This window comes from Cynocephalus volans, chromosome 15 (assembly GCF_027409185.1).
Source record: "Cynocephalus volans isolate mCynVol1 chromosome 15, mCynVol1.pri, whole genome shotgun sequence".
NCBI classification, from domain to species: domain Eukaryota; kingdom Metazoa; phylum Chordata; class Mammalia; order Dermoptera; family Cynocephalidae; genus Cynocephalus; species Cynocephalus volans.
This window is the reverse complement of record NC_084474.1, coordinates 15,381,560-15,408,947: the sequence shown is the minus strand read 5'-3', so window position 1 is coordinate 15,408,947 and position 27,388 is coordinate 15,381,560. Positions and strand designations below refer to the sequence as shown.

The window sequence follows — 27,388 nt, the reverse complement described above, 5'->3', positions numbered from 1 at the left end:
TAACGTGGAAGTCGGACTCGCCGGCCGGCCTAGGAGCTGGGGGCGCGCGTGGGGGTGACCGTGGTCTTCGCGGCGGGGCTCGGCCCTTCGTGGGAGGGAGTGATGGGGAGCGCGGGCGCCGGGGAGCGGGCGCCGGTGTAGTCCGCGCGACACCTGGCTCGGAGCGCGGCGGCGGCGGCGGCGGGGAAGCCTGTGAGGGCCGCCGCCCCGAGCGGCCGGCCTTCGGCGCCATGGCCCCCATGGGCATCCGCCTTTCCCCGCTGGGGGTGGCCGTATTCTGCCTGCTGGGGCTCGGCGTGCTCTACCATCTCTATTCGGGCTTTCTGGCCGGCCGCTTCAGCCTTTTCGGCCTGGGCGGCGAGCCGGGCGGCGGAGCGGCGGGGCCCGCGGCCGACGGGGGCACCGTAGACTTGCGGGAGATGCTGGCCGTGTCCGTGCTGGCGGCCGTCCGCGGCGGCGACGAGGTGAGGCGCGTCCGCGAGAGCAACGTCCTCCACGAGAAGTCCAAGGGGAAGACGCGCGAGGGAGCCGAGGACAAGATGACCAGCGGCGACGTACTGTCCAACCGCAAGATGTTCTACCTGCTCAAGACCGCGTTCCCCAGCGTGCAGGTGGGTGCCGTGGGCGCCGTGGGAGCGGACGGGCGGCGCGCCCGCCCGGGCCAGGTAGCCTGGGAGCCAGTCCCAGCGCGTTGACTCTGTCTAGCAGCCCCAGCTGTGGAATCTCTGGCTCCCATTTTGCACATGTGGAAATTGAGACGCAGAAGTTAGTGTGCGCAAGGTCATATAAACAGTTCGTGGAAGAACTGCGTGAGGTTGCACGGAGTCTGAACCTGGGCCCATGTCCTCTGGCCCCTTCCAGTTGTGTATGCGCTTTGTGTACTTGACATCGGGAGCCCTGGTCCCTGGGTGGGCGTTAAGGCTGAGAAAGTTTAACTGCCCCAGCTGCTTCAGACTCTTCTGTAAAATGAAGAAGTTGGACTAGAACTCCAAGGCCCCATATCCTTCCTTGATTTTACCAATGGAAGGGTCGTGGTTGTAGAGTACACCTTTTCTGGCAGACGTGCCAATAGCCATCTAAAAGGCCAAGAACTGTAGAAGTCTTGTTGCAGAGCTGGCATTTCTGGGGTGGGGTGGGTTGGGGGGATGATAGTGGGGGAGGTAAGCTCATGAATTACTTTAGCCATAGTTTTATCAGGACCCTTTTAATGATATATAGTTTGGGGGCCCTTCAAGGAATTATTTGGAAATATGCTTCCCAGCAACTTCATTTCAGCAGTCTACTCCACGTGGCACTTGATTAAAGATCTGTATTTACTCCGGAGAAGAAGAATTGAATAACAATTTCCTTTTCTTTGAGTAGGTTTCTGGGGAAGGAGTTGATAATTTCTTAGGGAAATCCAGACATTTTGGATTTGTTATTCATACTTTTTGAATTCGTCATTTCAGAAGAGCTGCTGTTGAATTGAATAAAGCTTTTAAAAATTTATTGCAATTCCAGAGGAAGAACTCAACATAGTGTGGCAAGCAATAGCTTATAAATGTATGTCTTAACTCACCTAACAGTAGTTTTGGCTACTGAGAATAAAAATAGTTTCCGTTGTATTTTATTTATTAGATAAACATTGGTATCTAAACTCAGACTTCTTTGGAAGCTCTCTGACCTTTTACTATTGTTCTTGGAAAAGTTAGGAAAATATTGTCATTGTAGAATTACATATCCTGTGTAATCCTCCTTCCAATCTATAGCATTATTATTGCTTTGGTTTTCTTTCTTCCCTCTCCCACCCCTCCCCTTCCTTCCTTTCTTTCCCTGCCTTTCCCTCCCTTCCCCTCCCTTCCTCTCTCACTCCCTTCCTTCCTTCTTATCTTTTTCTTTAGTTTTTTTTCCAGCAGAAAGGAACATTGGATTTCATATCATAAGCTGCTGGATACCAGATATAATTGACATTAGCAGAATTTTTTTTCAAATGTCTACTAAAACAAAACAATATTTACCCCTTTTTCCTACTATGCTTTACCATCACAGATAATACTAATCTTGTATTTGCATCTGAAATATATTTCTTTTCCAAAACACACGTGCTTCCCTAAGAGTTTAGGAAAAACAGGAGTTTCAGAGAAATTGATGTATAATATAACAGTACTATTAATAATAACTATTAAGTGTATTCTAAGTGCCTAGATACTGGCCACACAGGCCTTCTTCATTTGATCTTACAGCGACTTTAAGAAGCAAATTTTATTCATGCCTGATGGGAAATCTGAGGCTTGTGACACTCCACGGCACAGCTTATGTGAACTATCTAAGTTTTCATTTTAGCTAGGTCTTTAGGAGGCTACTGAAAACTTAGAATATGACTTCCTGGAAAAAAACATATAATTGTAAAAGCTTAAAGCAATAATAGTGAAATATAGAAAGCAAAGTTGAACATTTTTTTTAAAGGTGAAGACAAAAATATCTTAAATATTGTAAATGTGTGTGTGCATGTGTGTGCGTGTTTTCTCACTTATTAGCAAACAATAAGGGAATAGCTGCCAAGGGTGGTGAGCTGCATTTTGTTAAACACAAAAGCTAGGCTTTTGGAATTGCAGATGTCAAAGTCCCTTACTTTATGTAAAAGAACTTTGTGTTTCTTGTGACCATTTGAGTGTTTGCATGTACATCTTTAGTGTTCAGGTTGGGTGTTGATATGGAGAATAGAGGAGGTTGTGTTCATTTATACACTGTCAGAGTAAGGATGGTGTCATGTTGAGCTATCTCCTTTCATCCCTATTTTGTTAGACCAGAGGCCAAATGTAGGCATCTGAGAAGTAGAGACTCAGCCCTAGATTTTTCCCTCTCTTTCCTCCTCTCCACCATTGCCTAGCATAGTCTAAATGCCTAGTCTAAATGCCTAGTTGTTTTTGAAGCCTTACCCCAAATTTTTTGATGAGAAACTTCAATCATATTCCACTCAGTTTACTTCCAAATGGAAAGTGACCATTGAGAAGCCACAGATACTTTTAGTTTATCTTAGTGCCCTGTGCAAATGTTGAGAGGTCTGTTTTCTTTTCTCCTACTACTTTCCTGCCTAGAGTCTGAGGCCTGAGCTTTTCTATGTAATATTCACTCCTCAGTAAAAGGATATGCCAGGAGTCATTCTAGAGCACTCAAATGGGGACAGTTTTGCCCCCCAACAGACATTTGTCAAATATCTGGAGACATTTTTGGTTGTCACAACCAGTAGTAAAATGCTATTGGCATTAGTGGGTAGGGGATAAACATCCTGCAATGCACAGGACAGCCTTCCCCTCCAAAGAATTATCTGGCTCAATTTGTCAACTGGTACTTAGGTTGAGAAACCATAACTCCAAAGAAGTGAGTGCAGTCCTAAGAAAACTCAAGTTTAGCCTTGGATAAGTAGATTTCCTTTTGTCTTCAGCCTTTCTTGTGTTAGGGAATCTTAGGAGAGTCCTCAGGGTAGGTGTTCTCTTACTAAACACTTTGGCAATGCTTGATTTTATTGTGTTAAAGTCATACTAACTGCAGCCATTTGTATAACACTGTCTCAGTATATCTTTGTGGATAATGATGAAAATGAAGTCTGAAGATAGTTTTGTGGAGTGGATTTGTAACCACAGAACAACTTAGGTTTATGGTTTTGATTCAGTGTACAAAGGATTCTCTGTTTGAGGGGCTTCTTTCCTCGACTTGTTCAAAGTTTTGACAGTGACTTATCTTAAGATAAAGCATGGTACTCTAAGCAGGTAGCAGTAGTTTATGTCTGTTCCTTGCCTGACTTATAGAATGGGATTTAACTTCTTTTTTTTACAGAAGTACTCACTGGAAAAGTTTGAGAAGTGCTGATATAGTGCAAAGAACACTTGTTTTGTCATCTTGTCCGGTCACCAGGCTAGGTGATCCTGGCCAGTCATTTAACTTCTTTGCACCACAGTTTCCACTTCTGTAAGATCTGGATAACTAGCAGTTGGTGCAGACATAAACACTGCAGACAAAGGGAAAAATGAGTTCAAAGGAGGAGGCCCAAGAGAGGTGGTTTCACAGTAAATTCAAGAAATCTGATGAGTTTGAAAAAGATGAACTTGAAAGAGATTAGAAAGGTAGGCATGGGCTAGATCATATTCCAAGCTCAAAGGAGTTTCGACCTGATCTTTAGTTTAATTCTAGAGTACTAAAAGAGGGCTAGACTTAGCTGACTTTTCTTGAGGCCTGCAGTATGCCATACCTGAGGCTTTGGGCATTTGGAGGTGGATGAGATCAGGTAGGAGGCTGTTAGAATAAGCCGTGGGAAAGTTGAGGATCAGGACACAGGCAATAGGAAAGTTGTTCTGAACTTGTTTTACTAGCTAACATTTATATAACTCTTAGCAAGTAGCCAACACTGAATTAAACTTTTTAATACCATTATTAATTTATCTGTAGAACAACATAGAAGGTTAGGTATTATAGCCTCCATTTTGCAGAAAAAGAAATTGAGGCTTGGAGAAGTCAAATAATTTGCCAAAGGTTACACAGCTAGAAAATAGTCTTAGGCTCACTGAGATTCACTTAATGGTCTGAGAATCATCTCAGGTCTGTCTAATTCTGTATGTAAAGCAGTATAGGAAGTATAACAGAAATGTTCTCTTAACTACAGTGTTTTGGTTTTCTTTTTTTTTTTTAAAGATGACCGGTAAGGGGATCTTAACCCTTTGACTTGGTGTTGTCAGCACGATGCTTACCCATTCAGCTAACCGGCCATCCCTATATGGGATCCGAACCTGTGGCCTTAGTGTTATCAGCATCACACTCTCCCAAGTGAGCCACTGGCCAGCCCTTAACTACAGTGTTTTGAATGAATGGAATGAATGTTTTGATTGAGTGGATTCAGCGTAGATGCTTGAAGAGTAGTTTGGAAGAGAGCAAAGCAAATACAGGGAAATCAGTTAGGAGGCCTTTTCAGGTGACACATGAGTTTCTGATCCAAAGTTAAGGCTTAGAGGAAGAGAATCAAACTTAATTGATTTACACATGTGTGAATTTCTTTTGATTCTTAAACTGTTTAGGAATATTTATGTTTTGAATTGAGGTTATGGTTGTAGAGAGGATAGATGTGGAAGGAAATGAAAAAAAATTAAGGATGTGTTAAAACTGACTCCTCTGTGGCTTCCACTATTGTTTTTGTTGATGGTGCAGGAGAATGAGGGATGACAAATTGGAGTGGCAGATTATGGGCACCATTTTAGACTTCTTTTGTTTGAGGTGACTTTGATATGTCCAAGGGGATATGTTAAGGAAGTAGTTGAATAATATAAATGGATCTGAAACTCTGAAGAGCCCTCTGAAGTGGAAATGCAAATTTGTCAGTCATAGTGTTGTGGCGTTAATTGAAACTGGTTGTGGACAAGATTGTTAAGGGAGAAAAGATATCATTAAAGGGGAAGATTAGGGTCTCAGAACAAGAATGATAAAGACTTAAAACAGTCATTTAACAAGAGTAGTATCAGCCAACCTTTATTAAATGCTTACTACACGTTAAGCACTGTACCGTTTGTTTTACCTTTTCTATCTTATTCTTCTTTGGAACCCTATAGGAAGGTACATTTGTTGCCCCCTTTTACCAGTGAGCTATCTATAGCTTAGAAAGGTTAGGTAACTAGCCTGACTTGGTCATGTACCCAGTAAATTGAGTAGCTGGAATTTGAACTCAGGCAATCTATGACGAAACAGTCTCTAAATCATGGTTTTCTATGTAGGTCATTGGCAACCTTTGTGAAAGCTTACTTGGTGAAATGATCGGGAGGAAGCAAAACTGAAAAAGGGGGTAGGTAAGGAAATGGAGACAGTGAGTAAAGAAAAGTCTTTTAAGAAATTGGACTTCTCAGGCAATTGAGTAGGGTGTTATGTGGGACTAAGAGAACGTTCTGTGGATTATATTTATTTGTTTTTAAGATGTGAGAAATAGAACCAAAGCAGGAGGAGAATAGGGACAGGTAGAAGGATATTTATTTGCACATTTTGAAAATAGTTATTGAATGCCTACTGTATTGGGGTTCTCCAGAGAAACAGAACCAGTAGAGACTTATTTATTGAGAGGAACTGACTCATGTGATTATGGAGGCTGAGAAGTCCCACAGTTTGCCATCTGTATGCTGGAGACACAGGAAAGCTGATGGTATGGTTCAGTCCAAGTCCAAAGGCCTGAGAACCAGCGGAGCCAATGCTGTAAATCTCAGTCAGAGAGATTCAAATGCTAATTTCATCTAGAAACACCCTCACAGACACATATAGAAATAACATTTAGCCAAATACCTGGCTACTCAATGATCCAGTCAAGTTGACAAAAATTAACCATCACATCTACTGTGTGATAGGCACTGTGTGAGATATTATATCAAGAAACTTACTAAGATATAATGATTTATGGAGAAATGCAGTAAAGAGTTTTTTCCTTCTTAAGGCATTAACCACAAGTCCCTTCAACCCCAAAGTAACCGTGAACTGTCATACTAATAGCACTAATTGTGTTTGGGAGCCTTGAACTTTGACAATACTGATGAAGAATAGTTTCCTTCCCCTTTCTGGAGTCTAAGATACAAGCCTGGCCTAAATACATGAGTGTGTATATATATGTGTTAATGTGTCTGTATGTATGTGCATATAATTAAATAAAATCTTTAAATAGGCAAACTTATCTTAGCCAGTGTATTCAATAAGTATTTGATTAATGGCCACTGACATGGCTGTGCTAATCTAGGTATTGCTTAGCATATAGAGTAAACATTTTCTGCTCTCAAAGTTATAGAACACCTCTACTATTCTGTACCTATTTTCATATCTAATACTGCTCCCTTTAAGTTGTGCTTCCCCTTAAAATTTGCACCTATCATTATTACTGTTTTATGCCCCAAATTATTTCTTGTATTTCCTCTAGCCCCACCGTGTTATAATTTTACCCCCTCAGAGTTTCTGATCCAAAGTTGAAGGTTAGAGGAAGAGAATCAAACTAAATTGATTTACACATGTGTGAATTTCTTTTGGTTCTTAAACTGTTTAGGAGTATTTACTTTGATATAAAAGAGAAAATGCATTAATCAGGAAATACTGAGTAGGCAATGCTGTAGTTAATAGCAACCTCCACATCTCAGAAGCCTCATACTCTCTGAGGCAGTTGTCCAGTTGACTTTAGTTGATAAGTGATTCTGCCATGTCAACATGGCAGAGAAAGAGATTGGAAAATTGAGCAGGGGCTTTCTTTTCATTGGCTCAGCCTGGAAGTGATGTGTATCTACATCTGTCCATATGTCATGCATCTACTTTTTTGTCCATATTTCATTGTCCAGAACCTCTGCCACATGCATCTGACTGCAAGGAAAATAGGAAGTATGGTCTGTCTCATGCCCAGAAGAAAATGAGAACTGTATATTGTGATCACTAGAAATGCCTACATAGAGGGCAGCTTAACCTAAAGAAATCCTTACTTGGTGTACTTCAGGCTAACAAAGGGGTTTGAGAATGTTTAGAGAGTTGTCGCCTCTTGGTGGAAGTAATATGTGGGCATAGCCTGAGGTCAGTGTACTGTTTTCTGATTTCCAGAAGCCTTTTATGCTTTTCCTGCTAAAATCATAGGCTCTTTAATAGCTACATTTCTCATTCCCACCATAATGAGCCTCTTTGGGAGCAGTTGGCCGGGCTAGCGTGGAAATGGGAAGGAGGGATTGTCTTGGGCTGTTGTCTGTAGGTATGGACTTTCTGTGAGCTTGGAGTTGATTTCTTATGCTTCATCTCCTTCCCTGTTGAGGTCTGTGACAGTTGGGCAGTGAGAATGAGAGGGGGAAAGTAGATTGAGGAGAAGAGGATTATGGGGAAGAAATGAACAACTAGAGTGGCCAAGAATAATATTGTCAGTCAAAAGGTATTTATTGAGTTCCTACTTTAGTTTAGACAGTGGGGATGGGGCTATACTAGTGAAGAAAACTGTTCTCACACTCCCAGAACTTTACATTCTAACTGGTCAAGACAAATAGTAGACATGTAAACAAATAAGATGGTTTCAGATATTGATAAGGGCCTTGAAGAAGAAAAAATAAGATCATGTGGAGTGTCTGGGGGTCCTACTTTATCCATGTTAGTCAGGGAAAGCCATTCTGAGGCAGTGTCAGTTGAGCTGAGACCTGAATGATAAGAAACAGGCTATGATGCAGAGATCTGGGGAAAATGTGTACGAGCAGAAGAGTACAGTAAGTACAAAGGCCCTGAGGCCAAGGGCCCATAGGAAGTCTGGCACACAGTAACTAAGGGTGCAGATAGAGAAAGGTTACTGGGTAGCAGTTGCTAGGGTCAGATCATCTCAGACTTACCTTGTAGATGATGGTGGAGTCTGGATTTTATTTCTGCGGAATGAGAAACTATTGGAAGTTTTTAAGCTAGGAGTGACATGATCTGATTTAGGAAGATGGCATGTTGTTGGGTTGAGAAGGGAAACTCTGTAAAGGTAGTGATTTTGTCTGTTTTGTTCATTTGTTATATCCCAGTGCCCAAAACAATTGAGAGTATATAGTCATTAGTTGAATGAATGAAGAATGAGGGAGGGAGAGGGGAAATGCACTTTATGAGGTCAGAACAATTTAAGGCTATTGTAGGGAATCCAAGTGACAGATAGTGGCTTAAACTAGGATTTTCTTGGTAGACTTGATGACACATATTTAGAATTGGGAAGTGGAATTTCCAGGACTTATTGACTGATCAGATGAGGAATGTGGAAAAGACTTGAAGAATTCCTGGTTTTGACCTTAGCAGCTTTTTTTAAGGCCATTTACAATGGTGGGCGATTAAATTCATCAGCGTGTAGTGGTAGTGGCAGGTTAAAAATAGCAGTTGTGCAAAAAAGCAAATTGGGTGATTGTGCTAATGTTCTTGTTCTCCTGCTCGGTTTCTCCCTAACCTGGTTCTTAATGAAGGTCTTTTCAAATACAGTGCTGTAAATGTGTTACATCATACTCAGTTGAGAGTATATGGAGAAGCTGACTTGAACTTTAGGTAAAAATCTTAATCATAAGTCTCAGTACTTGCCGTAGACTACGCTGACACTGTAACCTACAGATGTCAAGACCCATTAACTACTTTGTCTTTTCTGAGAGTAACTTTTTTTTAAAGTTTATTTCTTTTGGTATAGTGTTGCTGCTACCTTCATTCATCAGAGGTAGCCTAGCATTATCATTAAGAGTGTGGTCTCTGAGGCCAAAATGCTTCACCAATGCCACAATGCCTTAATTATTCTAGCATTAAAATAAGTTATTTGGTAGGGAAAGTCACCATACCACACATGATATTCTTTTTTTTTTTTTTTTACCCTCTCCCCCATACGTCATGGCTCTTCCTGGCTTTTTGTTGTACCATGTAAATTTTAGAAGTGCTTGTCTAAATTTCAAAGAGACAGGGGAAAAAAAACATAGAGATTTTGATTGGAGTTGCATTAAATGCATTAAAATCTATAGTTTACAGATTGTCATTTTTGCTCTTCTTTTTAAGTCTTTTAAAATAGGATTCTCTTTATGTAGGTTTTCATTAATGTCTTTCAATAAAGTTTGATTTTCTCCATATTGTTGTTCCACATCTTGCATAGATTTATTTCCAGGTACTTACTTTATTTCTGTTGTTAGTTTAAATGATTTCCTTTTTTTAAAAAATTAAATATTTGTTGGTGGTGTATAAAAATGTAGTTGATTGGTAAGTACTTATCTTACATATCGCAGCTTTAGTATATTCTGTTATTGATTTGATAGTTTATCTGTAAGCTCTTTTGGATTTGCTCGGTGCTCAGTCATCAACGGCACATTATAGTTTTGTTTCTTCCTTTCTAATCCTTATACCTCTGCACATATCCCTGTCTTCCTCCCTCTCTCCTTCCCACCCTTCCCCTTTAACTTACTGCAATGACTAGGACTCTTTGTACATACTTAATAGAGGTTATAATGAAGGGCAGCTGGCTCTGTGTTGTGGCCTGCAAGGTCCTTCACCATCTGGCTTCCATTACTCTCTGACCTCATCTCCAGTGCCCTTCTCCTTGGCTCTCTTTGCTTTAGCCAAGCTTGCCTCTGTGCTGCCCTCTGAACACTCACACCTTCGAGTTTTTGCATTTGTTATTCATTGGATTGGAATGCACTTCCCCTAGATGCCTGCCAGGCTCACTTCCTTTAGATCTTCACTCAAGTATCACCTTTTCTGTGAGGGCTTCCCTAGCTTCCCAGTCTGCTTTTTTCCCCCTAAATATTGCATCATATTATATGTATCATATACTTTTCTCATTTCAAGTGTACAATTCAATAATTTTTAGTAGATTTGCCAAGTTATGCAACCCACTGTTATTAATCAGTTTTAGAATATTTTCATCACCCTGGTTGCGTGGAATTATCCTCATTCCACCCCCAACCCGGACAATCACTCATCCATGGCTGAATAACTTTCTATTCGGTGCATTTTCTTGTGTGTGTATATTATGATCTGATAGAGGAAGACTTCTGATGAGGCAGTGTTTGAATAAGGTTGATAGTTTGTTATTAACTTAATTCTTAAAGTGCACTCATTTCTTAGATTTGCTTCGTTGGTATATCCTAATTTACAAAAGTAAATGCAGTTCTAAAGTATTATTTTTAAATCATTATTTTACATATCAGACTATATTTTAGTATGCATTAAGAAGCTCACTTTTTACAGCAGTGATTCTCCACACAGGATGGGATGGGGGCATATTTGGCAGTCTGGAGCCATTTTTGATTGTCATAATTGAGAGATGGTGTTGCTGGCATTTAGCAAGTTCTAGTGGGCTCTGGTGGCATACAGACAAGTATGCTGTTAAATATCCTGCAAAGCACAGGACAGCCCCACAACAAGGAATTATCTGGTTCAAAGGGTCAGTAGTGCCAAGATTGAGAAATCTCAGTTTAAAGCAATCTGTTGTGTATTATTTTGTGAATGGAATATTTATTATATAAAGTACTATATATATGTGTATATATATATATTTCCTCTCTACTCATCCCACACCCTTACATATCTGCCGTGTGATGTCAGATTTATTTTATTTTTAAATTTTGTTCCCCAGTAAATAAACAAATAGGAAACTTGACTTTACCTTCTTCTCCTATGACACATCTTTAATGTATAGTGAAAAGAAGACTGATCTTTTTTATGTCCCTTTTCATTGATCATTTCAGCTTTATTTAGGTTTTATAATATACTAACTTATTATGTGTTTCATCATTTCCTTTTCCTTACTAAGGTCAAAGGTATATTTTAGATGATCACTTTTCTAGGACATGTCTCTCTTCACATTTGTAATTCCATGTTTTTAAGACATATTACTTCTTAAGTTTGTTGTCATCTTTCTCCTTCTAAGTTTAGTTGCTTCTAACTTCTAACTATAGTTGCTTGTGTTTAACAGTGTTCCAGAATATTGTCTATTTTCACACTTTAGATATTTTTTATACATCATCATTAAGCTTTTTAAATAGCTTGTTTCTTTGATGCTTAGTTTTTCTGTATTTCTCTGTATTCAAATTCTGTCTTGCTTAGCAAACAAACGAAGCTTGATATTAGATTGGAAAGTATTTGAAGACAAAATGTTACTGGAATTTTTTACAATATATTTTTATTTTGCATTGAGGTGCTATGAAATAAAGATAAGAATTTACTTATTTAAAATTTATGTGATTTTTGTCTGAAATGTTTTTCTCTTTGGTGTTTTATCAAGCAGTGATTTTTATATTTTTGAACTGTAAACTATTTTTGGTACAGATAAATACTGAAGAACATGTGGATGCAGCTGATCAGGAGGTTATCTTATGGGATCATAAGATTCCTGAGGATATACTGAAGGAAATAACTACCCCTAAAGAGGTACCAGCAGAAAGTGTTACTGTCTGGATTGACCCACTTGATGCTACACAGGAATATACAGGTAATTTTAAGAGTGACTTTAAACTTTTGATTGCCATTTTATATTAGAGAACCAAAAAGAACGAGAGCAGGTAGTATATACATAGTGGCAGTTGTTTTGCAAATCCAAGACAACTTTTTCAGTTAGATGTTAAGACAGAAAGCTGGATTAATGCTGGATCAGTGATTCTCAATCTTTTTTTTTTTTTTTTTTTTTGCCCCAGACTACTGTATTAGGGCATACTTCTATAGGTGATAATGGCTCACTAAGTATCAGTGGTTCACTCATTCTTCAGTGAAAGAACATTTTTAACAGCAACAAAATGGTTCTGTTGCATACCTGTTAATGAGGAAATTTATTTACTGAGAATGTAGTATTTACTTGGGAAATTGGGAATTTAGATTTTATTGCATATACATCTGTCCTTGCAATTCAAAATAGTAAGTCCTAGGTACCCAGAAAGCAAGTAAAGCAGCAAAACAAAATTACTGGCCCAACACCTTTTCCACTCTTTTTACCTAGTCACAGCTCAGATTTTATTCTGTGGATCCTCTCTCAGGCCTTGTTTCTTACCCAGAGATATCTCATTCCTGCTTTTTTTCTCTTCTCTTGGTATATATGTTTAAGTTAATTGTTTATCAGCTTGTTCTGCTAGATAGTAAGCTCCCTGAATGTGGGGGCTTCTACTTTTTCACCTTTGTACTCTAGTGCTTATGCACTGAACTTGACAATAAGAAGACACTCAATAGATAACTGGAAATATGGAATATTGAGAAGTTTATTTACAAAAAGTTTGTCCTAGTCTGATGTTGCCTTGATCATATAATGATGATAACATTTAGTGAGCACATCCTTTGTGCAGTGACTGTTTTAAGTGCCTAACTTGATTTTTAAGTTTAATCTTAAAATTAAAAGTTATTTTAATTTATACCTAAAGATGGGTACTTAGTGTATGTCTTATACAGGTGAGGAAACTGAATTTAAGTAATTTCCCAAAGATATGCAACTGATAAAATGGTGGGCTGGGAGAATAACCCAGATAATCGGCCTGTACAACCAGAACTCTTAACTACTCCCTTAAACTGGCTTTCATCCCTAGATTCTGTTGGTTGAGGGGATTGTTGTCAAGGAAAGACATTTCTTGTACATAAATTTTTAATGAAATAAAGTGTAACATTGTATCTTGAATTTTGCTACTGTGACAATTCTGTTTTTTGGTTTTTTTCCCCTCATAGAGGATCTTCGAAAGTATGTCACTACAATGGTGTGTGTGGCTGTAAACGGTAAACCTGTCCTAGGAGTAATACATAAGCCATTTTCTGAATATACAGGTATGAAATGTACTAGAGCTTTCAAAAGTTAATGTTATTGAACCATTTGTGTGTAGTACTTCTATCATGTCAGAATCTCATGTGTTACTCAGTAATTATCGAAGTCAATCCCTTACTCTACTTTACCCCATCCCCGGATACAGTGAGGATTTTATTTTTGGTACTGATGAGACATGGCAAAGCAGGGGTTTCTAAACTGTCTTTTAGAAGATAGACACTACTAAAAGAAAATGAGAAGTTTTTAGTGTGTTGGGGGATACCAGTAGGCAGAGATTGCCCAACAGGTGAGGTCCTTTCTGTTTGTCTCATGCTATTGCTGGGAGTGAGTTCCGGGTCTCTTACACCTTGGATTCTATGTGTATTCTGAAGTCCACTGTACAGTTGCCCTAGCCATATCTGTTGTCGTATGGGGAAATTAGCTTGATACTGCAGTGGTTAAGGGCAGTACCACCTCATCATCAAAAATGGAGGAATTGGTGTCACTGTGAAAGTCTGAAGAATCAGGCTTATTCTTGGACAGATCTGGATGTCCTCAGAGCATCTTCAGACCCTTGTTTCGCTACCTGCTTGATACAGTTATGTTTGTTAGCTTCCTACAGATGGCAGGTCAGGTGCATGATGATTGTGTTGGAAGTGGAGGTGTGGAAGGCCATGCCAAGGAACTTCCCATTGAGCTCAGGAATGGCCTTGCCCATAGCCTTGCCAGTGCCAGTAGATACAGGGATGACATTTTATTATCACTGCAGCCATTAACCTGCAGTTTGCCAGAGATGCTAGCTGTGATCTTCCAGATAGCAGTGATGGTATGGACTCTGATCCATAAGATCACAATGACACAAGTTGTCATGGTGGAGGGGGAAGGAAACAGTGATGTAAGCAACATTACTGACAGTTTGAATTGAATTGTCATACTTTTAATTGGTAATTCCCATAAACAACACAGGGAAGAGATTATGGTCTTTTGGCTCCACCCTTCCCTAAGATGACAAGCTTCTTGGTGGTTACAATATCCACTCTACCAGTGTTGAAAAAATAACTCTAATGACCAGGTATAGTGGATTGAATAATATCCTCACCAAATCCATGTCACACCGTGTGTTAGTTTCCTAGGACTGCTGTAACAAAAAACCCACAAATTCTTTTTCTTAAATAATAGAAATGTAGTCTCTCAGTTCTGGACATCCAAAATCAAGGTGTTGGCCAAGCCTTGCTCTCTCTCTCAAACCTGTAGTGAACAGTCCTTAACCTTACCTTCTGGTGGTTTGTCAGCAATCCAGTGTTCCTTGGCTTGTAAACACATCACTCTGATTTCTGCCTTCATCATCACATGGTGTTCTCGCTGTGTATGTGACTCTGTGTCTCTTCTCCTCTTCCTGTAAAGACAATAGTCATATTGAATTAAGGGCCCACACTACTCCACTATAACCGTATCGTTTTTTTTTTTTTTTTTTTTTTTTTCGTGACCGGCACTCAGCCAGTGAGTGCACCGGTCAGTCCTATATAGGATCCGAACCCGCGGCGGGAGAGTCGCCGCGCTGCCAGCGCAGCACTCTACCAAGTGCGCCACGGGCTCGGCCCGTATGACCGTATCTTAACTACGTCTGTACTATCTCTATTAGAAAATAAGGTCAGATTCTGAAGGGGTAAGGACTTCAACATATCTTTTCAGGGACACAGTTCAACTTATAACAACCCAAAAAGTTAAGGTATGTATTGAGATGAGACTATACTGTATTAAAGTAAGCCCTTAAGCCAGTGAGAGTGTCCTTAAAAGAAACAGAAAGGACACAGACACATGTGGGATGAGATGCTGTGAAAGTGAAGGCAGAGATTGGAATGATTTTTAAAAAATTTTTATTTTAATATTTACTTGTACGTATTTGTGGGGTGGAATGTGTTGTTTTAGTATATGCATATACCACATGATGATTCACTTTGAGTAGATAGCATAGTCTTCTACCTGTTACTTCACCACCTCTCTTCCCCACCACCCTCATCCTCTCCTGGCCTCTGGTAACCTTTATTCTACTCTCTACTTCTATGAGAACCACGGTTTTTGTTTTGGGTTTTTTTTTAATTTTCACATTCCACATGAGTAAGATCATGCCATATTTGTCTTTCTCTGCCTCATTTACTTCACTTAACATAATGGCTTCCAGTTGCATCCATATTGCTGCAAATGATAGGATATCATTTCTTTTTATAGCCAATATATTCATATATTCCATTGTGTCTATAAATATATATATAACAGGTTTTTTTTATCCTTTAATCTACTGATGGACATTTAGTTTGATACCATCTTTTGGCTATTGTGAATAGTGTTACAATGAACATGGGAGCACAGGTGTCTTTTTGACATATTGATTTCATTTCCTTTGGGTACATACACAGTAGTGGGATAGCTGGGCTGTAAGGTAGATCTATTTTTAATTCTCTGAGGAACCTCCATACTGTTTTCCACAATGGTAATTTACATTCCCACCAACAATGTTGGAGAGTTCCTTTTTTTCCACATCTCGCCAGCATTTTTTATTTTTTGTCTCGTTGATAGTAGCCATTCTAACTGGGGGTGAGATGATATTTCATTGTGATTTTAATTTGCATTTCGCTGATAGTGATTTTGAGCATTTTTTCATGTACCTGTTGGCCATTTGTATGTCTTTTGAGAAATGTCTGTTCAGGTCCTTTTCCAATTTTTTAATTAGGTTGTTTTTTTTGTCGTTGAGTTGTTTGAGTTCACTGTATATTCTGGATATTAGCCCTTTGTCTGATGTGTAGTTAGCACACCTTCTTTCATTTTGTGGCTTGTCTCTTCACTTTGTTGATAGTGTCCCTTGCTGTGCAGAAGCTTTTCAGTTTGATGTAGTCCCATTTGTGTACTTTTCCTTTAGTTGCCTTTGATAAGCCAAGGATTGCCAGCAACCACCAGAAGCTAGGAGAGAGAGAGAGGACTGCTTCTCTCTCAGAGTCTCCAGGAGGAACCAGCCAGCCCTTGCCAACACCTTGATTTCAGATTTCTAGCCTTCAGAAATATGAGAAAATAAGTTTCTTTTGTTGTAAGCCGCTGAGTTTGTGGTAATTTGTTATGACAGATCTAGGAAACTAATAGACCAAGAGTCCCTTATAACTCTGTCATTTATCCCTGCCATCCCCATTGTGTCTCAGGGATGCACAAAAAGGCTGTCTAGAGAGAAACAGAGACAAGGTTGAGTTTGAATTACTCTAAAGTTGTTTATTTGCTTGCTGAATAATCCACGGATCCCAAATTCCAGCTGTTCTGAGATAAGCTAAACATAGTTAAGTGCTGGCTCTACATTTAGAAATCTAATCTACTTTGCACCGTCTGGCTTTTTACCTCCTTTTTAAGATTCAGATACTTTTTAAAGTTGACAGTTTGATAAGCTATGAAAAGTTTAAGTCTTTGCTGTGATAATGTGCCTTAAGATTAATTATATAATTGCTTTATGGTTTATGAATTACTCTCACATATTTCCTTTAATCCTTGCGGAGTTAGTTAGGATACAGGATAGGCCATTAATTAGGCTGCTATAATAGTACACCAGAAATTAGGAGGTTGAACAAAATAGTTTGTTTTCTCTACCAGTCGGTATGTAAGCAGTCCTGGGCTGCCATGGAAGCTCCTGTTAGCAGGCTCACAGGCCTGTCTCTTGCTGCTTTGCTGTACTAACTCTTGTTGCTTTCTCTGCATGACTGAACATTGCTCACCACTTCATCCATATTCCACCAGTGGGAGGGTAAAAAGGAAGACGTGGAGGTCATTTCTCACTAAGGGTTTGACCTGTAAGTTGCTTGCATAACTTCAGCTCACATCCCATTGATTGAATCATGGCAAGGGGAGGCTAAGAAATGTGATCTTTATTTTCAGTGGCCATCAAGCCAAAATTTAGGGATTTTGTTACTCAAGCAAAATGAGGAAGGTGGATGTTGGAGTACATTTTAGCAGTACTCCTATATTTAGTATAGCCCATGAGAGAAGGATGCTGTTACTTAAATTAGTGCTCCCATTTACAGATGACAAAATAAGACTCATAAATTTAATACATTCCTCAAGGTCATCCAGCTACATTAGTGGCAAAATCAACTCCAGGAATTCTGTGCAAATCAGTATATCACACCACTTTCATAATAACTCCATAATTACTAACATTTGTATAGTGTTTAACAATTTGCAACATACTTAATGTTATTATTTGAACCTTTCAATACCTCTGCATGACAAAGAAAGACATTGTTATTATATTTTTTTTATAGATGAGAGAACAGGCTTAGCAACTCCTATCATGAAAAGTGTATAGTTCAAAATGTTATTGAAGGAGCTAACCACTCCCTATTAGTATCTTGCAATTATTTAGTATTTCACACTTATGAAGGGCATTGATATAATCCTTTCAACCTCAAAATAACTCTGGAAGGAATATAAAATAGGAGTTATAGTGACTTTTTTTAAATTAAAAAAAAAAAGGAATATAAAGGTTAAATACAGAACTTAAGCCTTTGAAGCCCTCTTGTTCTTCTGACACTGTCCGCGGTTATCTCTCTATATTAATTGAGATTGCATTTAGCTGCACGTAATGTAAATGATTATACTTGTTCAACAAGTAAGGGTTTTTTTTTTCTTACCTAGCAAGAAGGCTGAAAGGTTGGGGTGGTTCAGTGGCATCACATACTTTGAAGAACCTGATTCAGAGTTTTCTAGAAGGTGGCTTTTTGTTTGCAAACTCACAAAGATGGGTCCTCCCATTTACCATGACTCTATTCTATGCAGGAAGAAAGGAGAGAAAAGAAGGGCAAAAGGTCTATCTCAGATATTCTTGGTATTAGGAAAAAATAACCTGAAGCCCTGTCCATTAGATCTCTGCTTCATTTCATTTGCCAAATGTCACGTGGCATCCTTAGCTGTAAATGGAGCCTGCTACTTCAAAGAAAACTCAAATCTCAATAAAGGAAATGAAAAGGAAGTTTATATTAGATAGGCAAACAGATTCACATTCTTTGGGCTTTGGTTTCCACATCTGTTCATATTAGAGGAAAGAATAGGGATAACAAAATATCCATTTTTTAAAACCTTATTATTCTATAAGATATGCATTTCCCCCCTCCCTCCAATAGGTTTACCTATCTTAAAGAAGCCACACGTTGCTAACTTAGGAACAAGTTGTTTCCAAAAACGTCTTAATAAAGTTAGTAGTAAGGTGCCTCGTTCTTCTGTGATGTGGCTGATTTGCCCAGTATGCTGGCACATAAAGGTGCTTGCTACTCAGCAAACACTAAACTCTAAAAGATTCAATAAGTTCATAATTATGTGTGGGTTGACCTTCCTTTCCTAGATCAAAGATGTGTTTGCCTTGTGCCCCCCTTCTGGACTGATGTGTTCAGATTCAGTCTGTATATTGATATTGGCAGAGTAACAGATAAAAAATGTTGTATATTTACCAGAATACAGCTACATTTGATTATAATGAAAACTAGATATTGTTGGTGGCAGCACTCAGAGCAAAGCTGATCAAAATTCCTATCGGACTTAATTAGAATTAATTCCTTGAGTTTGAAATTCTTAGGAGTAGGAGATACTTGAATAGTATTTTAATGAAGTAATTTATAAATGTATAAGTAAGTAAATGTAGTATATTTACTCTGGAAATTTATTGTTATTAAAATAAGTTATAGTGTTTGTAGTCTGTGTAGCAAAGTACCAACTACTTTTTATTTACCACTGGACTTGTTTAGCATATCTTATAGATAAACACATCTGTAGTTGCTATTTTATCATGTTTTATATTTAAGTGCCTACTGTATTTTTTTAGGCACTTGAAATAATTGTGTCCATATAAGTGTTATGAATGAATGTATTGAGTTTATGTAACATGAAGTACATTTTAAAAAATTTTAACTTAGTAGTTCTCTTATCTAAAATTGTTCTGGTAGTATCTATTGCTATGTGCTATTTTTATTCTCTTACACAATACTGACCTCTAGAGATACAGCATTGTAAATTCACTTAGTAAAACTTGTGTTTTGAATATTTATTCAAATAATTTAGAGGATTTTTTGTTTTTTCTCTCTTCCTCATTTTGTTTTTTACTTTTGTTATGAATAATTTCAAACAAAATTATAATGAATACTCGTATACTCCACAGATTTACAGTTAGTAACATTTTTACATAGTTGCTTTTTTTATTTTGTTATTTTTGGCCTATGTACTTTAAAGAAAATTGCAAGGATTATAACATTTTACCCCTGTATACTTCAGTATGCATCTCTAAAAGGTAAGGACATTTTTCTACTTAAGAACAGTACTATTAATATAATAAAATTAACAATTATTCCCTAATGTCATTCAATATTCACATTTCCCCAATTGTTCCTAAAGTAGATTTTACAGCTGGTTAACTTCAAACCAAGATCTAGTCAAGTGACAAGCATTTCTTTTGGTTGTTAGGTTGTTATGTTAAGTTCTCTCAGTCTAGAACAACCTCTGGCCCGCATTTCCCCCGTGATATTGACTTGTTGAGGAAAACTGGTCATTTCTCCTATGGAATCCCCTGCCTTTTGGATTGCCTGGTTGTTTTCTCAGAGTGTCATTTAACTTGTTTACTTTTTTATATCCTCTTTTTCTTATAAAATGCAAATTAGATCTGAAGGCTTGATTGGATTGAGGCTAAGTATTTTTGTTAAGAATGTAGTATAGGTATTCTTCATGTACTTTCTATGCATCATATTATATGACAGATAGTATCTCTTTGCCTCACCATTAATGATGCTCAGGTGGTTAAACTGGTCGTGACTAGATGATTCAGTTACAAAATTATCTTGATTTTCTTGCTACCAGCAGGTAATCTGAAGAGAGATTTTGGCATCATTTGAGATCTAGTTTCCATTAAACCTTTCACATAATAGTTTTGAGATCTGTTAAAGATGTTATAAAATGAGATTTTCTAGGGCTGGCTCGTTAGCTCTCTTGGTTAGAGTGGTATCACCAAGGTCAAGGGTTTGGATCCATGAACTGTTCAGCCACCAAAAATAAGTAAATAAACATATTGCCTTCTGGTTTAAAAAAACAAAATGAGATTTTCTAATTTTGTTGTATTGTCTACGTATATTAGGTAGGATTCTTTTATAGAGAGCTTTCTTCATCGATTGGTGTTATTTGTGTATCATGAAATGTAGTTTCTTCTAGAAAGGCAGGATAAATGTTTAATTCTTTTTCTTTATTTACCAATTTTCAGAGTAAAGAGTTATGATACAAACCACTTATAGTGGGAAACAATGTTTTTTTCAGGGAGAAGTAGGCTTTCTCTTTTTTTAATATCCTTATGATTTCATGTTCAGTGTAGTTCAAACAACTGCAATTATTATTTTTAAGTTAAATGTGTTCTTTTTGTTGCTCACTTAATACCTTTATATATCCTTTTTTCTTTATATACTGTTATGTGGTCCCTTTCTTTAGACATTGTCTCTTGGTTCTCTACTATAAGCAACAATTAAATTTGCTTATTTTAAACTCCTTGTCCAGCATCCTATTTTAGTCAGTCATGTCTGTCTTGGTGTTTATCTTTCAACTCTGCTATTCATCTCATCAGATTTATTTATTTATTATTTATGTATTATTTTACTTTTGGACACAAAACAAGTCTTAATACATTTAAAAAGACTAAGATAATAGAAAATATGTTCTCTGACCACAATAACAGAAGGAACTTTTAAAAATTCACAAATGTGTGGAAATTAAACAACAGTCTCCTAAATAAGCAATGGGTAAAGAGAAATATCACAGGGAAATTAGAGAGTACTTTGAGATAAAAATCAAAGTGCAACCTATAGGATGCAGGGCTCATGCAGTGCTTAAAGGAAAATTTATGCTTGTATATTAAAATGCTACAATGTTTTTAAAGATATTAATCTCTTTGTAAATTTCCTCCTTCAGATCCCAGGGTTTTTTTCCTTGTCTCATTGTGTTGTCTTAGTCTTCTCCTATCTCAGTGATGAGTTTCCTTGAGACTGTTGGTCAGAATTCCTTTTCATCCATTTCAAGGGTTTCCTGCTCTATAGGGTCTGGTATTTGAGAATTACTGTTATTCTTTTGGTGGTGTCATATTTTCTTGGGTTTTTGTATTTCTAGTACCTCTATATTGATGTCTGGTTACCTGGTAGAGCAGTTGCTTCTTCTATTACTCTGGAGTGGGCTTTAAGGAAAGTGATGTGCTCTTTTTTGTTCTCCATTGGTGACTCTCCTTGTGCCAATGTAGTTAAGTGTCTGGTAGGCTGCCTGCATAGTAGTTGTGGCTACTGCTCTGGCTCTGCCGCTTTTGCGGCAGCTGTGGCTGTGGCGATAACTCTTGTGGACCACCCATGTGGAAATGGTGTTTTTAGTGTGCTCCTGGAGATGCTGTCCTTGGCTCCTGCCAAGGAGCCTTAGGACTCCAGGTGTGCTCTGTTTCTTGCCTCCTTCCAGATGGAAGGGGCTGGCCCTCAGCTCCTGCCTAAGGACCCCAGGTGTTCTCTGTTTTTTGCCTGCTTCTGAGCAGAGGGGGCTGGCCCTCGGCTCCTGCCTTCGGACTCTGGCATGCTCTCTGTCTTCTGTCTCATCAGATTTTAATGGTATCCTTTGACTTTCACCAGTCAACTATAAGATAACATTTACACACCTTTATTCTTCCACCGTATTCCCAACTTTGGTTGCCTCTTATATTCACAGTTAAATTTATTCAATGCTAACCAACAGTACTTTTGTTAAGGTTCCTCAGTCATCTCTTGGTTGTATAAAGCTTATCTTCTAATAGATTACTTCAGAAGAGCTAGCTCATGGGTATTATGATACCTGAGTATATATTAAAAACTATTTCTATAGCCTTGATACTTGAAAGACTACTTGGCTAGTTATACAGTCTTTGGTTTACCTTGTATTAGTTTCCTAGGGCTGCCATAACAGATTACCACAAAGTGTGGTTACTTAAAATAACAGAAACTTGTTATCTTGCAGTTCTGGAGGCCAGAAGTTTGATACCAAGGAGTCTATAAGGCCATGCTCTCTCTGCAGCATTGAGGGAGAAGAAACCTTCCTTTCTTCTTCCTATTTCTGGTGGCTCCAGACATTCTTAGCATTTCTCAGTCTGTAGACCTGACACTCCAGTCTCTGCCTTTGCATGGCATTCTCCCCTCTGTCTCCTCTCCCTTCTTCTTATAAGGACACCAGTCATTAGATATAGAGCCCACCTTAATCCAGTATACCTCAGTTTAACTAATCACATCTTCAAGGACCCTGTTTCCAAATAAGGTGACATTCTGAAGGTCCCAGGTGGACATGAATTTTGGTAGGATCTGTTCAACCCACTGTACACCCATTTTTATTGATTGATTTGTAGAAACTGTTGGACTTGTGTGTGTGTGTGTGTGTGTGTGTGTGTGTTGACTGTTGGAAAAAGGCTGATACGAAGCTGATTTTCTTTTCCTTTGTAAATGTCTTGGTCTTTTTGCGTGGAGTAAGTGCCAAAGAACTTTTATCTTTAAAGTCTAGTAATATGCCTATGATATGTCTGAGAGCTGGCATTCTGGATACATTTCCCAGGTATTCAGTGTATCTCTCAGCATAGACATTTAGGTCCTCTTTTATTTCAGGGACATTTTCTTGATTTGTAATTTCAAAGATTTTATCTCACTAGTTTTTCTTTTTCAGGAACTCGTTTTATATGTATGTTGATTCTTCTTTCACTGGCTTCTATTTTCTCTATGGGCCCTTTCATCTGTTTACTTGTTTCACTTGTGTGCTTTTCTCATTGTTTGCTCTGTTTTTGAACAGATCTTTTGTCCTTTGTGCATCCTGTGATTGATTTAGTGCTAAGTCTGCAGTGATTTTGTCCATTTTTTTTTTATATTCTTTCCTGTGTTATGTGAGTTCTCATCTTCCTATCGTTTGTCTATTTATTTGAGTTGTTGGTTTTTGTTTCATGGTGTTCCTCTTATATTTTGTTGCTTTTTTATTTTAAATCATGTTGGAATATTGGTTTATAGTTGCGCTTTGTGGAAATTTTTGAATAGCCTGGAATGTTTTAATCTGCATTCTCTGTGTTTTCTTCTTATATTTTTCAATAGACATTGCAGTTTTATATTTCTTATTCATATTTGAATAAGCCAGCTACTGTGGGATCATTGGAAAGTGACACTGTGCAGAATCTGGATGATTCTGAGTCCAGGAGCTTTCTTTTCTGTTAGTGTGGGGAAGGCTTTGTCTTTACTATCAGGTATACTTTTTTGCTTTCAGATTTCTTCTTTCTTATTTGATGTTATATTGCTCAGGAAGGCCTCTATCTTAAACTCCTTCTTTCTCTTTAGCTCTAGTTGCTGCCTTCCAAATTCCAAAAGCTGTCTTGCCTCATCTTCCTTCTTCTCCTCCCCCAGGTGTTCTCAAGTCTACACTTCTGGTCCCACATCTCTAAGCCTCCTCTTCTTGGTGCTTGTTACCAAGTTTCAGGCCTACCTTCCGTAGTTGCCATTTTAGATGGGACTTTTTTTTCTGGAGAGAAATCCCAGCTGATGTGTTATCTGAGTTCTACCACCATGGAGAGTTCTATGACCTCTTGGCATTTCTGTGGAGCTCCTGCTGGAATCCCCATGCTGGGGTCAGCTCCATCGCTTATTCTGCTGATCATCGGTGTTTACTCCTCTGCTTTCTCATACATTTGTGTTTATAGCTCTCCTCTGTCTTCTACTTACTCTGTAGATATAGATCATGGTGTTTATATTTGTTCTCCTTGTTACTGTGTATGGTGTTTAGAAGGAGGTGTGAGAAGCGTCCAGGAGACTGCTGTCATTCTTGGGGAACTCAGAAACCCAGACTTTGCTAATGTTTTTGATTTTTTTCTGCAGCCAGGAATAAGCTGGTGATGCAGCTGCTTTCATTGCTAGCCATGGTGGACTATATTTTATTCCATAGTGAGTGACTGCTAGAATAACAGTCTAATTGGGATAATTCTGAGTAAGTTTGTGTTCTTGTATAGTTTGATAGTCAGTGAAGAAAACTTCCAAACCAAGAAAAATGTCTCAAGCCATCTCTGGGGTCCCCTCCCCTTTTTAAAACTTCTATTCTATTTTTAAATCTAAGGTTTTTTCCTTAATACTGTCTGATAAAGCAGATGTGTGAACCTAACTCACCTCTTCAACTGTTTTCTGTTTATAAACCTACTTAGGAGATCGAGCCAATATGCTAATAATTGAAACCATGAATATATCGGAAGTAGAGGTAGTATAGGAGTAAAATCGGTTTTAAAATTTGAATTATGCAGGGAAGTTAGTTATGCTTATGTCACAGATTGAGTTCGTTCCCCAGGAATCAAGCTTTCAGGTGGAAATTAGCATGTAGGATGTTTATTAGGGAGCACTCTTGGGATCAAATCTGTAGAAGAGGGAGGCATGGAAATGGGATAGATGCAGGGAGAAGTTGAGTTGCAGTGTGATCCCAGTGGAGACGGAGCTGATGCCAGCAGGGAGCTCTGGAGCATGGGAGTTCTTAAGCCAAATATTTAATATTCATTATCTCTGGCTGGGCAGGATTACATGCCCATTTTAGCTTTGTCGTAACACGTGTCTAATTTAATGTTAAAAAAATAAACATATTGCTTTTGTATTCAGAAAAATAAAGTTTTCTGTTTTGGAAAAAAATACAAATTATTCTGTGGAAGAGTATATTTTTTCAGTCACTTGGTACTTTGAGTTCCAAAAAGTATAACTTTTAGTTTTAAAACTTTGGTGCTATTAATGGTTATTCTGTTTGCATTTCAGCTTGGGCAATGGTAGATGGTGGTTCCAATGTGAAAGCCCGCTCTTCCTACAATGACAAGACCCCAAGGATCGTTGTGTCTCGCTCCCATTCAGGGATGGTCAAACAGGTTGCTCTGCAGACTTTTGGAAACCAGACTATAATTATTCCTGCTGGTGGTGCTGGTATGTTTCTACTCGTGTGTGATTCCCAGACAGTATTTCTGGCATGATTAAGGCTATGTCAGGAGACTGATTTGCTTGTTTCATGCTTGGGAAGAAAGTGAGAAGGAACAGTGTACTTTCAAGGCAGACTTGGTTTCCTGCTTGTTAATCGCTAGAGTGGGATATTAGTCACACTGACCTTCTTCTCAGAAACAATCTTAACAGTGATTTCTCTTCCTCCAGTACTACAGACACATCTTCCCATCAGTATTGTACCGTCAGTGGTTGTTTTTTATATGATCTCATTTCAAAATAATTGTCCTATTAGTTTCACTGTGGGAATCCTGGAGGGGAAGGAAAGATCAAGCACTAAAGATGCTTTCTATGGCAGAGGATGACAGGAATCACCATAGGTATTATTAGCATAATCCCTGGGTCACTTTTAACACCCCTGAACTCTTCAACTTTCATGTCTGGGATGAGCAAGAGAGTCTAGTGCCCACCCAGCGTATTGTGTATTCTTTACTACTGTGTTACCTAATTATAGATCAGAGGTCAGCCCATTTTTTCTGAAAAGGGCTGTATAGTAAATATTTCAGGTGTTGTAAGCAACATACAATCTCTATTGCATAGTATTTAAAAAAATATATTTTTAACTACCTTTTAAAAATATATATTAAAAAAAATTTTTTTTTTTTTATCTTGGGAGCCATACGAAAACAGGCCATAACCTGGATTTGGCTCAAGGGGCTGTTTGGCAACTCCTGTAATTAGTGCTTTTTAACACGTCAGAAGTGTTTTAATTCATAAATAGCAAATTATGGTGAGAAAACATTTCTGTCAGAAAACCTTTTCAGCATAGTAATAAAGGAAGAAGTAATACACTAACTTTTAAGCCTAAGAGTTTTAATTGGCTGATTTTATATATGTACCTTCCTTAATATGGTTTCATTATTTTCTTATAGGCTCTCTGTTAGGTTGGTTAGGTAAGGTAATGTCCAAAATACCCAGTAGGGATGAATAAACTAGATTCTATACCCAGTTTCTTCTGAATTTATTTTATTTTATTGTTTTACTTTTTAAATCCTGCCTCATTACATAAAGGATTTAGAATGGTAGTATTAGTTTTTGTTCTCTTCTTTCAAATCAGGCCTGCCTAGATTAGATGTTTAAGTGAAACTTGTAGGTGTTTAGCTTCAGTGTAATATGTCACTCAGTAGAAAATGGCACATACTGAATGTGTCATTCTATAGAAAACAGCCACAAAGATTTAAATTTAAAAAATTATTTGACATATATTTGGTTACAATTGAGATTAGCTTATGAAGTTACTTTGCAGTGTACTTTTGCTTTGTTGAGTTTAATGTTTGTACTGTCACATTAAATTTTTTTTTTTTTAATTTGAAATAATTTTAGATTTAGGGAGCAGTTGCAGACAGTATAGAAGCTCCTGCACACCCTTTCCTGTTATTTTTTAACAATGTACTTAATCTGAAAAGTATGTTGCTTTCTTGAAGTTTTTTGAACAGTAACTTAAATTCTGTGTTTATCTTTTAGGTTATAAGGTTTTAGCACTCTTGGATGTGCCTGATAAGAGTCAAGAAAAAGCTGACCTGTATATCCATGTAACATACATCAAAAAGTGGGATATATGTGCTGGCAATGCCATCTTAAAAGCCCTTGGAGGGCATATGACTACCCTCAGTGGTGAAGAAATCAGTTATACCGGTTCTGATGGCATTGAAGGAGGACTCCTCGCTAGTATCAGAGTGAACCACCAGGCTCTGGTCAGAAAACTCCCAGATCTAGAAAAGACAGGACATAAGTAAGCATAACTGATTACAGGGCGCAACTCTTCCAGAGCTGAAATAGCCAGGAACGCTGGAAGCTTCAGAGAATTGGTGGAGACTATGCATGGTTAAGGCCATCATGAACTTTTTAAAGTATTTATGAAGCATCAGAGACTTATTTTCCCTGTAACGAATGCAAGATCAGGGAAAATGGGTTGCTTTGTGTGTCAGGTATTGTCTTTATTTTTGAGACTATTTTCGTACAGTTGTCATACACAAGGCACATATATATATTTGTGAATTAAAATCTGTAGCTGTCTACATTGTTATGAGTCATCATTTTCACACAACATCATGAATCTTCAATACTTGTTAGTACTTTCTTATATATTGAGCTGAAGGAAGGA

At 38.1% G+C, this 27,388-nt stretch overlaps 1 protein-coding gene across 1 annotated transcript; it reads left to right on the top strand.

Annotated features, from left to right (window-relative positions):
- Positions 1 to 27,302, top strand: BPNT2 (3'(2'), 5'-bisphosphate nucleotidase 2). Its single transcript, XM_063079643.1, has 5 exons — positions 1 to 611; positions 11,779 to 11,941; positions 13,156 to 13,251; positions 25,051 to 25,212; positions 26,749 to 27,302. Exons 1-5 carry the CDS (start codon positions 231 to 233, stop codon positions 27,018 to 27,020), a joined length of 1,074 nt encoding a protein of 357 aa, XP_062935713.1. The 5' UTR covers positions 1 to 230; the 3' UTR covers positions 27,021 to 27,302.
- The last annotated feature ends 86 nt before the right edge of the window (positions 27,303 to 27,388 follow it).